Below are 12,533 nucleotides of genomic sequence, written 5' to 3' on the forward strand. Positions count from 1 at the left end.
CCGTATTTCACGTTATTAACTTAGAATAATTCTCAGAAATGGAATTACAAGGTCAAAGGGTATCCACAATTTTGAGGTTGTCCATACATACAGCCAAGCTGCTTTTCAGGAAAATGTTACCAATTTATCTTGCATTGGTCATAAGTGCCCACCTCATTTTACCAAACCTTCACCAGCAGTGAGCATTCTCGTTTTTAAAATGAGTGCTATTTGGATGTTTGCTTTTTTTTCTTTCCATGATGGTGAGTCTAAACACATTTTCAGGTACTTGTTAGTCACTAGTCATTTGTATTTTCAGGAGAAGCATTCAGCCAAAAGCATCCCGGTGTCCTAGTCTGTGTTTTGCCCCCACCCACAGACCACCACCCCTGAGACCTCCCCCATCTACCTGGGGTTTTGACAGGTTCCCCAGCCCAGCCTCAGATGGACCAGCTTCACCTGCTCGGCCTGCCAGGTGCGCCTCCCCGCCCCCCAGGCAGCTGCTGAAGCCCGCGGAAGCTCCCGCAGAGGGAGGCAAATATCAGTGCAGATAAAGTGAATCAAAATCCAAAAGTGGTTCCTAGTCAGAGTGTCTGAGGACTCGGTCACAACTTTTGCTTGAGTTTAGAAGACAAGAAATGTGTGCCCCGTGAGCTACGTGCCCGTGGTCAGGGAGGAAGCAGAGAGGGAACTGCACTTACTGGGCACCTCCTGCATGCCGGGCCCTTTGCCTCTTTTAACTGTACCTGCCCAGTACCAGAAGGTCCAGTACCTTCCAAGCCCAGCCAGGGGAGAGGAGGCCCTCGGGATCACTCGGGATAAGAGGTGGAGGTGGGATTTGAACCCGGGTCTGTGGGCTGCCAGGGCTCAGGTTCAGACACACCATTTCAGAGCCAGTCGGGGCCAGTCGGGGCCAGCTGGGGGGCCACGGGGTGTCCTTGGAGCAGACAAGTCACCTGCGGGCAGCAGTGGGCACCCTTTCTGGTCAAAAAGAGAACAGCCGTGAACCCTGGTGCCAAGCCCCAGACGTGCTAGAAATTCCACTACAGTATTCTGGAACATTCCAGGCAAAGTTTGTTTAAAGGCCCAGAATAGAACATCCTAGCCAAAAAAGGACAATTATTCAGTTACATAAAAACTGAAAATGGAGGGTTAAAGCGAGAATATTTTTCCTGGATTATTTCAGGCCCCTCCACCAGTCAAAACGGTGTTCTTTTAAAGAGAGGAATGTCTGCACTCTTTCTTTGAGCACATCATTGCCAAAGTTCTCAGCTGTCACTTTTGTATAAATAAACAGGATGAAGTGGGCAGCGGACTGCACAGTAGAGATATTTTTAGGCATGGTGGCTTTGCAGACGGGAAGGATAACGTTTCAAGGAGAGTGCCTGGTCTCAGAATAGCCCACCAAGTGCTTGGCCCCAGCGTGGGGCCTGTGGTGGCCTGGCTGCTGCTGGGTCAGGGGCACCTTCCCGTCTTGTTGGCTGGCCTCCTCCTCAACGCCATCCAAGCTCTGCTGAGCCTTGCTCAGCTTTGGTCATCTGTCGCTGAGTCTGCAGAAGGCCAGCCACTGTGACAGGTGTGCTGGGTCGGAGGGAGGACAGAGGACAGCCGTTCAAACCCACATGTGTGACACGTAGCCCTGATGTAGTGGAGCCAAGACCAGCTCAAACGGCTGCACTTTGCTTTCCAACGACAGTACCCGACACATACCAGGCACACAATCTGGGCCACTTTGTTTTTTTCTCATGAGATCCCATCTGTCATGCCATCCTGAGACTTCTTCCACTTCTGTTTTCTGTTTGAAACATGCGTCTCTGTTCACTTGGGGAAACCACACAGCCTGGTGCTAGTGAGTTGTGGGGACAGGACCCCAGGTCCTCTGCTGCCTCTGCCCCCCTCCACCCTTGCATGGACCGACAGAGGCCCGGCATGCCCTGTGCCCTTGGAGTAAGGGACCCAGAGGGCAGCCGGGGAGAGAAGGCAGTGACCTCATGATTTGGGTACTGTCCGATAGGGCTGGGGTAGTAGGGAGCCTGGCTGCTGGAAGGACCCCAGCCCTTAATGTTCAGCCTTCTCCAGCTTCCCCGGGGGTCTCCTCACTGTTAACTTGTGGCCTCTTCTCCTTTTATGCACTTTCTAGATGAAAAATAAGGAAAACATGTCTTTTAAAAACCTTCATTTTTATCATTTCTGAAGCTCTTCATTTCTTTCTGTGGGTCCAAAACTCTTTTAGGTATTACATTCTTTTGACTGTAGAGCACAAGTCTCAGCTTCCCTTTTTTCTGAAGAGATCTTTATTTCACCTTCATATTTTAAAGGTATTTTTGCTGGATATAGAATTCTGGACTGACAGGTTTTTTTCTTTCTTTCTTTCAATACTTTAAAGTCGCCATCCCATTCTCTCCCAGCTTGTGTAGTTCCCAGCAAGAAGTCTGCTGTGATTCATAGCATTATTCTTCTGCAAGTGTCTTTTTCTCCTCTGGTTGACTCCAAGATTTGTTCTTTATCTTTGGTTTTTGGCAGTTTGACTTTGCTAAAAATATGTGGTTTTGTCTGTTGCTGCCATTACTTTGGTCTTTATCCTGTTTGGGCTTCACTGAGCTTCTTGGATTTGTGATTTGATGCCCTTTATTATTTTTGGAAAATTCTCAGCCATTATCTCTCTTCAAATATTTCTTCTGTTCCTTCTATGGGGCCCCTTCCTTCTGGGACTCAAATTACATATTGGAGTCAATGTCATTGACACTGCTGTTATGGTCCCACAACTCTTGATACTGTGTGTGTTTTCGTCTCTTCTTTCTCTTTGTGTTTCAGTTTGAGTAATTTCCATTGCCCTATCTTCAAGGTCACTGATTCTTTCATCAGCCATGTCAAGTCTGCTAATGAGCCCATTGAAGGGACTGTCTCAAGTGTTTTTTTTTTAAGTTTTTTTTAATTGAGATTGTTCACATCCCATACAATTATCCAAAGTTCCAAAGTGAACAATCAGTTGCCCATGGTACCATCATACACCTGTGCATCCATAACAATTTTTTTTCAATTTTTAGAACATTTCCATTACTCCAGAAAAGAAATAAAGACAAAAAAAAGGAAACTCAAATCCTCCCATAACCCTTACCAGCCCCCCTCCATTGTTGATACATAGTTTTGGTCTAGTATATTTGTTACTGTTGATGAAAGATAGTTAAAATACTACTAATTGCAGTACATAGTTTGCAATAGGTATATATAATTTTCCTATATGCCCCTCTGTTATTAACTTCTAGCTATAGTGTCATACATTTGTTCTAGTTTATGAGAGAGATTTCTCATATTTGTACAGTTAATCATGGACATTGTCCACCACAAGATTCACTGTTTTATACATTCCCATCTTTTAACCTCCAACTTTCCTGCTGGTGACATATGTGACTCTGAGCTTCCCCTTTCCACCACCTTCACACACCATTCAACACTGTTAGTTATTCTCACAACGTGCTACCATCACCTCTTTCCATTTCCAAATGTTTAAGTTCACCCTAGTTGAACATTCTGCTCATAACACGCAACCGCTCCCCATTCTTTAGCCTCTTTCTATATCCTGGTAACTTATATTTCATTTCTATGAGTTCACAAAGTATAATTAGGTCATATCAGTGAGACCCTGCAATATTTGTCCTTATGTGTCTGTCTTATTTCACTCAATATAGTGCCCTCAAGTTTTCTTCATCAACCCATTTTTTTTAAGACAGTTTTGTTCATACATCATACGTTCGGTCCTAAGTAAACATTCGTTGGTTCCCTGTATAGTCACATATTTATGTGTTGTGCACCATCGCCACTATCTATATAAGGACATCTTCATTTCTTCCACAAAGAAGGAGGAAGAGTCAAAGAAGGTAGAGAAACAAAAGAAAAATAAAAAAGAAACAGAGCGGGAAAAAAAACATGACAGCTAGAGAGCAACACAAGGAAATATAACATTAAACTAAAGTAGAATAAAAAGTCAAACAACATCCCCAATGCCAGGAGTCCCATACCCTTCCCCTATGCCCCGCCCCCATATGCATTTAGCTTTGGAATGTGGCCTTTGATATATTAAAGGAAGCATAATACAATGTTTCTGTTAATTATAGTCTCTAGTTTGCATTGATTGTATTTTCCCCCCAATCCCACCCTATTTTAACACCTTGCAATGTTGGCATTTATTTGTTCTACCTCATGTAAAAACATATTTGTGCCTTTATTACAATCGTTGAGCACCCTAGGTTTCACTGAGTTATACAGTCCCAGTCTGTATCTTTCCTCTTTCCTTCTGGTGTCCCACATGGTCGTAACCTTCCTCTTTCAACTATACTTACAGTCATCTTTGTTCAATGTACTTACATTGCTGTGCTATCACCCAAAATTGTGTTCCAAACTTCTCACACTTGTCTTTTCCTTTCTGTCTGCAGTACTTCCTTTAGTGTTTCCTGTAGAGCAGGTATCTTGTTCATAAACTCTGTCATTGTCTGTTCATCAGAGAATATTTTAAGCTCTCCCTCATATCTGAAGGATAGTTTTGCCAGATATAGGATTCTTGGTTAGTGATTTTTCTCTTTCAGTACCTTAAATACTCCACTTCCTTCTTGCCTCCATGGTTTCTATTGAGAAATCCGCACATAGTCTTATCAAGCTTCCTTTGTAGGTGATGGATTGCTTTTCTCTTGCTGATTTCAGGATTCTCTCTTTATCTTTGACATTTGATAATCTGATTATTAAGTGTCTTGGCGTAGGCCTATTCACATATTTTCTGTTTGGGGTATGCTGTGCTTCTTGGATCCATAACTTTATGTCTTTCATAAGAGATGGGAAATTTTCATTGATTATTTCCTCTTTGATCGCTTCTGCCCCTTTTCCCTTCTGTTCTCCTTCTGGGACACCAATGACACATATATTCCTGCATTTTGTTTTTTCCTTCAATTCCTGGAGTCGTTGCTCATATTTTTCCATTCTTTTCTCTGTCTATTCTTTTGTGTGTAGGCTTTCAGGTGTCTTGTTCTCTAGTTCCTGAGTGTTTTCTTCTGCCTCTTGAGATCTGCTGTTGTATGTTTCCATTGTGTCTTTCATCTGTTGAGTTGTGCCTTTCGTTTCCATAGATTCTGCCAGTTGGTTTTTTGAACTTTCCATTTCTACCTTATGTACACCCAGTGTTTTCATTATATGCTTCATCTCTTTTGCTATTTCTTCCCTAAACTTTTTAAATTGATTTAGCGTTAGTTATTTAAATTCCTGTATCTCAGTTGAAGTGTAAGTTTGTTCCCTTGACTGGGCCATAACTTTGTTTTTCTTAGTGTAGGTTGTAGTTTTCTGTTGTTTAGGCATCTGGTTTCCTTGGTTACCCCAGTCAGGTTTTCCCAGACCAGAACAGGCTCAGGTCTTGGAAGAGGGAATAGTAGCCAGTTTCCCTGAGGGTGTCTTAGAAGATTGATACACCCTGTGAGGCCTCAGGTCACTGTGCTTTTCTGCCCAGCAGGTGGTGCCTGTCAGCCTGTAATTCTAGACTGGTGTAAGGAGGTGTGGTCCGTGGCTGTTTTCCCCCAGGCTCTGGGGTCTGGTTCGGAATGGAAAGTGGGTAGTAAGCTTGGCACCACCTTCCTCCTCTTAGGGAACATACACCCCCTAGGGAGATATTATTTACATTTGAATAGTCTCTCTGCCTGTGCTATCTCCACCCTTGTCTGGGTCAGACTGCTAGGGACTAAAAATGGCTGAGGCTTTCTCCCCTGAGCTGAAAAAGGGACAGAAATCCCCCTTCAGTGCCAGTACGTGGCCACCCTCTGGCTCTCCGAGGTCAGTCATCACCAAAAGCCTCTGTCTGCTTTTGGGGATTCATATCTTGTAGTGAGCTGTCCATGTTTAATTAAAACCCCAGTTGGAGCTCAGCTGAGTTATATTTGCTTGCTGGCAGAGTGCTGCTCTCTAGTACCATGAGGCTTTGGAGTTCGGGCTGTGGGGTGAGGGGGCTCCCAGCTTGGATCCACAGTTTTTACTTACAGATTTTATACTGCAATCTCGGGCATTCAGGTACCCAATTCAGATTGGTGTATGATGAGTAGATAGTCACATTTGTCCACCCACAGTTATTCCAGATTATTTACTAGTTGTTCTTGGTTGTTTATTAGTTGTTCCATGGGGACAAACTAGCTCCTCTCTATGCTGCCATCTTCTTCCATCCTCACCATTAGATTTTTCATTAAAGGATTTTTAAGAAGGGAGGAGATGAGACCACATCTGGTCTCGGGAGGTTTGTATAACTATCTCATGTTTTTTATTTCTATGTTTATCTCTGACTTTCTTCTAGTTTCCATCTCTGCTGAAATGCTCATCTGTAGCTACATATTGTCTATCTTTTTCACTAGTCACTCTGTCAAATCAATCATTTTAAAGTGCCCATTTTATAGTTCCAACTTCTGGGTCATCTCTCAGTCTGATTCTATTGATTACTTTGTCTCTTGACCATGGGTTGGTTGTTGTTCTGTTGTTTTTGCTTTTGTGTGTGTGTCATAATTTTTTACTGAGTTTTCGACATCATGTGTGGAATAGTGGAAGTAGTGCAGAGACATGTAAATAGTGTACAGAAAAATATATACATTGAAATCAGGCTGTCATTGTGAAAGTTGATCAACCTCATTAGGAGTTGAGCTTGGCTTGAGTGGCATTGTTGCTATGGTTACCATCAGTGCACCAGTGACTCCAAATACCTCTAGCAATGAATGGGCTACTGTTGCCTCATGCTTGGGGTGAGGGCTGGGGTGCTGGAGGCTTTATACAGTGCCAGCTCTCCACCCTCAGGTTCCAGCATTCCCACTGTGGACTGCAGGGCCGTGTACCCCACACTAGGCTTGAGTGGGGCGGAGGGGTCCCCTCTCCGTCCTGGTCCAGCCTCACTTCACATAGACCCTGTGCTCCTGGGCATTGGCCTCCTCATCCCTCCTCCCTGCAGTGGCCAAACTCTGCCTTTTATCTGTGAGGGTTTTAGGGGAGGTTTCTGCCCCTTGCCCAGTGGAGGAGACCTCCACCTGGGATAGATTCTGCCACTCTCCCATGGGAAAAGAGTTTTTTTCATCTATTCTTCCCCCGGCCTGGGGGTGACAGGCTTTGCTGTCCCTCCCCCAGCAGTGTAAGGATTTTGCTTCCCGGGAGAGAGGGTCTGGGGCAGTGGGAAGGGCTTGGGGCCTTTCTCAGTTGCTGCTCTTCCTCTGGGGGCCTGAGGCCTTTGTTTCAAAGGAGACAAGAACTGGGGCAAACGCAGGGCATTTGGGGCTCGTCCAGTGGCAGCTGACCTCCCGCCTGCCCCCCGTCTCCCTCGTGAGTACATGATGGCACTTCTTGTGTAAGAGCTGGCCAGTCTTGCAAACTGCCCCTGTTTGGGGAGCCCCAGAAATTCCAGACCAGTTCTCTAGTGCTGGGAAGCTCAGGAACATGCAGCCGATTCCTTCCTGCCTCTAGGATGCAGCCCATGGCCCTCCTTCCACTGCCCTGCCACGGGCAAGACCCTTCCTGGGCTCCATCTCTCCTGGAAGCAGGTTGCCCCTCCTTGAAGTTTATGTTCCTTCACAGCCTCATCTCTCTGATGGACTCAAGAAGTGCTGCAATTCTGCAGTGGTTCCAGCTTTCGTTCCTTTTTGGGTGGGAGCTTTGCTAACATTCTACAGCTTTCTGTATTCTAAGTGGGAGCAGAGGTGACTCCCCTTCTTGAGACTATGTTTTAATGTGCACAGTCAGCCGAGGAACTGTAGAGCAGGCCCTGGGCCTCCTTGTGGGACGCAGGCTGAGGCCTTCCCGACTCCCCCAGTTCACAGACAGTGTCACCACATGTTTGTGGGGAAGCGGTGGGGTGTGGCCCCTGCACGGCCAGCTCATACACCAGCCGTGTGACACATGGGCTGAGATTTGACCTCCATAGAGTTACCGTGACCCTCAGGGGCACCCCCACTTCCTCAGGGGTGCCCCAACACACCAGATTGCAATGTGGCTATCGTGAACTCCAGGGACTGATGGCAATTGTTGCCAAGCTTGTTTTTCTGGATGCACAAATCTAAGGTGGGGCCAGAACAAATCCAAATTGAAATGCAAGAGCACTGACCGAGCTCGTACCCCGTGCCAGACGCCACACCTGCATCCTGGGCACAAAGGTGCAGCTCTCGGAGCTGAACCACTGCAGGTCTGGGGTCGTGCCAGGTCTGAAGCTGAATAGACCCCAAAAATCATGTTCTTCAAGCTAATCCATTCCTGTGGGTGTAGACCCATTGTGGTGGGACCTTTTGACTAGGTTATTTCAGTTGAGGCTGCCCCAGGTGGGTCTTAATCCTCTTACTGGAGTCCTTTATAAGAGAAAGAAAGAGAGAAACAGCCAGAAGCTGAGAGAGAAGGATGTGGAACACAGAGAGGAAACTACTGAGGCCAGAAGCTGGAAGCAATGAAACCCAGAAGAGAAGACAGAGACCAGCAGACACTGCCTTGGGCCTGGTCTTGTGGGAGAGGAGTCCCGGATCACAGGCAGCCTTTCTTTAGGAAGAAAGTATCATCTTAATGATGCCTAGATTTGGACATTTTCACAGCCTCAGAACTGTAAGCTTGTAAACTAACACATCCCCATTGTTAAAAGTCAGCCCATTTCTGGTATATTGCATTTCAGTTGTTTTAGCAAAGTGAAACAGATGGACCGGCCTGCACTGGCTCATTGACTCACTTGTGCCCTCTGCAGCCTCGACCCCCAGCGAGTGGACCAGACTCAGCCAGGGAGGCATCAAAGCCACATGCACGTCTGGCCACTGAGGCAGGGGGGTGCTGGTGGCGTGTGTGGACCCTGTGGTTGACAAGTTTCTCCCCTTCCAAAGTCTGTCTCTCCTTCTGCAAAACACCAGATAACAGTGGTGTCCAAGAGCAACCGAGACCAGGCACAGACCCCCCAATCCAGTGCCCGGCACGGGTGAGCGCCCAGTGGATGTTGGTGATGGTGGGTTGCCATGGAGATGGTGACAGTGATGGAGCGCTGCCGAGGCCCTCGCAAGGCACCGCTCCCTGAGAACAGACCCTGAGCTGGCTGCGGCCCCAGCCCCTGGCCCCCCGAGAGCTTCCCTGGTTTTCTTCCTGAATTATGGTTCTGTCATCAAGCCAGAGGTCCGGGGGCAGAGTGTGGAGTGTGAGATTTGGAGGCAGGTGCCCTGGGTGTGCAATCTGTGAGCCTCAGTTTCCCCCACTGTAAAGGACTCGGGGACTCCCGCCTCCTGCGTTGGAAGATGACATGAGAACGTGCCGATCTGGGAGCTGCTTGGAAACCCTTTTGCTCCATTTCAATTCGGAAGGGGGTCCACAAACCCACGTGTGTGGGAAGGTTCTTCAGAGGCTGGGGGGCAGTGTCGTCTTCTCCCCAGGGCCCTGCTTCCTGGGGCTGCGTGTGGGCTGAGGGTGCAGCCATGACCAGGTGGGGTTGCGATGCCGGCTGCGCTGTGCTCCGAGTTTTGCGATCCCGGGCAAGAGGAACCCCGCCATGGCCCTTCCCCTGTGTGCGGGAACCCCCAGCTGCACCCCTCCTCTGGCTCGCCTGCAGCTCCACCCCTGCTCCCCCTTCCCTCCACGCTGCCTGCCGACTGGCAGCGGGGTGGCCACTGGGTGGGCACGGCCTCTCCAGCCACCCCCCGTGGCCTCTGGGGAAGGGTCGGGGTCTGTGGTCAGATCACACACATACACACACACACACACACAGTCACACACCAAGTCATACCGACACACGCAGACTGACACCCACAGACACACAGTTACACACACTCACATGCACAGAATCATACAGTGAATCTCACACACAGAATCCCATAGACGTGCAAACACACTCACAGGGTATCCACACACATGTACAGAATCATGCAGCCACAGCCCCACATGCATGCATGAACTCGCACGCACACGGGCACACACACGCCACTCCACCCCTGAAAGTGGACCCTCCTGTGCTCCTTTGGAGCCGGCTGCCCTCTCTGCTACCTGGGGGCCGCTCGGATTCTGAAAGTTCACTGCAGAGCTGTGCAGCTGCGGTGGGGAGGGGGCTGAGCCACTCGACTGAGACCCCTGGGGGCCTGATGGCATAAGGGACATGAATGGCCCCAGGGCTATCCGCGGAGCCTGCCAGCTTAGTCAGTTTCCGGCTCTCGTAGGACAGCCCGGCCACTGGCCCTCAACCCTATAGTCCCTCCCAGGTGGGCTCCCCAGGACTGAGACCATCCCCGCCCCCCAGTTCCTTGACCACAGTCCCCTGGCCACTGGGGTGAGGGGGGAGGTGGGCGGCAGGCCTGGCCCAGCCGTGTTCTCCTCGTGGTGATGGCAGAGCTGCAAGAGGCCCCACGGTCACACCAGCCCTTCACACTGGTCCCATCACAGGCCCACCCATTGGTGGGTGAAAGCGAGTCTCATGGACAAAGAAAGAGCCGGGACGGGAAACGCCATCCTCCACCAGAAGGACCTGCCACGTCGCGTGGCAGAGGGTGCCGACGCAGGGCGGGGTGTAGAGTTGGGAGCATTAATTCAGTTTATCACGAAGAGGAAGGCCCCGTTTCTCTGAGATTCACGCATCAGGGAGGCCGCTCAACCCCCCTGGTTCGGGAGGGTCAGGGGTTTGAGGTCACGGGGCCCCACCTCACACGGAAGGACAAACTCATCAGGGGTGGGAAGGGGACCTCCCCCAACACGGAATATTTCATCCCTTGAAAAAGTTACTGGTGTCTGCTCTGTGCCAAGCACTCTTCTAGGCTCTGGGGTGGCAGATGTGAACAAAATGGGCACAAACCCCTGACCCCATGGACTTACATTCAGAAAACAAAACAGAGACAGAGCTGGGTATAATGACAGGTGATAAATGCCGCAGGGAAAATACTGGGGCTTGCAGGGGTCAGGGGGAACCTTCCAGGCTGGGGTGGCCTGAGCTGGGGGTAGCGGGAACAGTTCCGGGCCCAGAGGCTGGGGTCCCCGTCCCCCAAGGACACGGGCCGGTCCACCTTCGGCCCCTGCCATCCCTGGCACAGGGAGGGATGCCCTTCAGCCCCGCTCGCCTGCTGGGGTGGCCCTCAGCAGCCCTGGGATCCTGCCCCGTAGAGCGGGGGGCCCCGGGCACCGCCAGGCTGTGGGTGCAGGGCCCCTCCCGGGACTGCTGGCCTCTTTCCCCCGCAGGACCTATGGGGACCTCAGCGACTGCACCAGACACGCTGCCGAGACGCTGGGCTGCTTCTGGCCCAACCCCGCGGTGGACAGGTTCTTCCTGGCTGTGCACCGGCGCTACTTCCGGAGCTGCCCCGCGTCCGGGAGGGCTGTGCGGGACCCGCCGGGCAGCGTGCTCTGCCCCTTCATCGTGGTGCCCATTGCCGTCACCCTGCTCGTCACGGCGCTAGTGGTCTGGAGGAGCCAGCACACCGAGGGCGTCATATAGCCCACGGGGCGGGGGGACCCCCAATGCCAGGGCTGCCCCTGCACACCCAGGATGGAGAGAAGGGGGTGGGGGTACCCCCAATGCCAGGGCTGCCCCTGCACACCCAGGATGGAGAGAAGGGGGTGGGGGGACCCCCAATGCCAGGGCTGCCCCTGCACACCCAGGATGGAGAGAAGGGGGTGGGGGGACCCCCAATGCCAGGGCTGCCCCTGCACACCCAGGCTGAGGGATGGGGCTGGGGGAGGTTTCCGGGGGCCTGGCTCAGGGAACGCTTCCCGTAATGGCAAGGCAGCCCTGAGCTCCCCCTTTTCCCTCTAATCTGAGAAGAGCTCCAGGATTTCAGAACAGTCTGAAGCTGCCCCCACTCTGATGGGCGGTGCAGGGGCCCGGACAGGTCAGCCGCGGCGCTGGGAGGAAGCAGGGTGTGACTGATTTATTTCGGGGGCCGTGTTCCCAGCTCAGCTTCTCCTGTTTCTGAGCCCTCCGGGGCGGTGTTCTGACCTCTGAACCCGACCACCCCCCCAGGGACAGGACGGGTTCAGGGGTGAGGAGTTTGTGATTAAAAGGACGTTCCTAGCTGCGCAGTGTCCTTCTTTCTGGGCGTCTGTCCTGTGGGTAGAAGGGTGGGGGGAAGCACTCACTCCTTGGTTCCGTTTTCCTTAACAGGAGTTAACAGGTGTCCCCACGGGGGCCTTGATGGGGTGGGTTGGTGAGGACCCACGTGGCAGCAGCACCCCACGTGCCTGCCCCCTCCCCACGGGGGCCCGACAGCACCCCCCACCGCCTCTTCACCCCACTCAATCTGGAACCGCTGCTCAGACAGGAAGAGGTTGGTGTGATCCCCTCCCTGAGGATGCCTCTGTGTCCCCAAGCCCGGCCAGCCCTGGGACTCCCCACACTCACCTCCCTCCTGTCCCCCGAGTTTCAACCGGCTCGCACCTCTGCACACCAGCACCTCCCCTCGAGATGGGGCTGCACTGTCCCGGCCGGCGGGACGTTCAACGGAAGCTCCGAGTCCTGTGAGGGAGGAATGGTATGGGACAAGAGACACGAGGAATGACAGCAAGACAGGTTTCTGATCAAGCTGCAAAACTTTATTGAAGAGGCAGGGTAT

The 12,533-nt window shown here is 51.0% G+C and overlaps 1 protein-coding gene across 3 annotated transcripts in view; it reads left to right on the plus strand.

Annotated features, from left to right (window-relative positions):
- RAMP1 (receptor activity modifying protein 1) overlaps positions 1–11,997 on the plus strand; it is a 65,781-nt gene extending 53,784 nt beyond the window's left edge. The window contains exons 3-4 of one of the 3 annotated variants that reach the window (XR_005218802.1): positions 11,164–11,484; positions 11,599–11,997. Coding sequence is in view for 1 of the 3 variants with exons in the window: in XM_037849603.1 (XP_037705531.1) it covers positions 11,164–11,419 (256 nt within the window). In the remaining 2 variants the exon portion in view is untranslated. Of the gene's footprint in view, positions 1–11,163; positions 11,566–11,598 lie in introns of those variants that run through there. The other 2 variants (XR_005218803.1, XM_037849603.1) reach the window with 2 other exon arrangements.
- The last annotated feature ends 536 nt before the right edge of the window (positions 11,998–12,533 follow it).

Source organism: Choloepus didactylus, chromosome 9 (assembly GCF_015220235.1).
Source record: "Choloepus didactylus isolate mChoDid1 chromosome 9, mChoDid1.pri, whole genome shotgun sequence".
Classification (NCBI taxonomy): domain Eukaryota; kingdom Metazoa; phylum Chordata; class Mammalia; order Pilosa; family Megalonychidae; genus Choloepus; species Choloepus didactylus.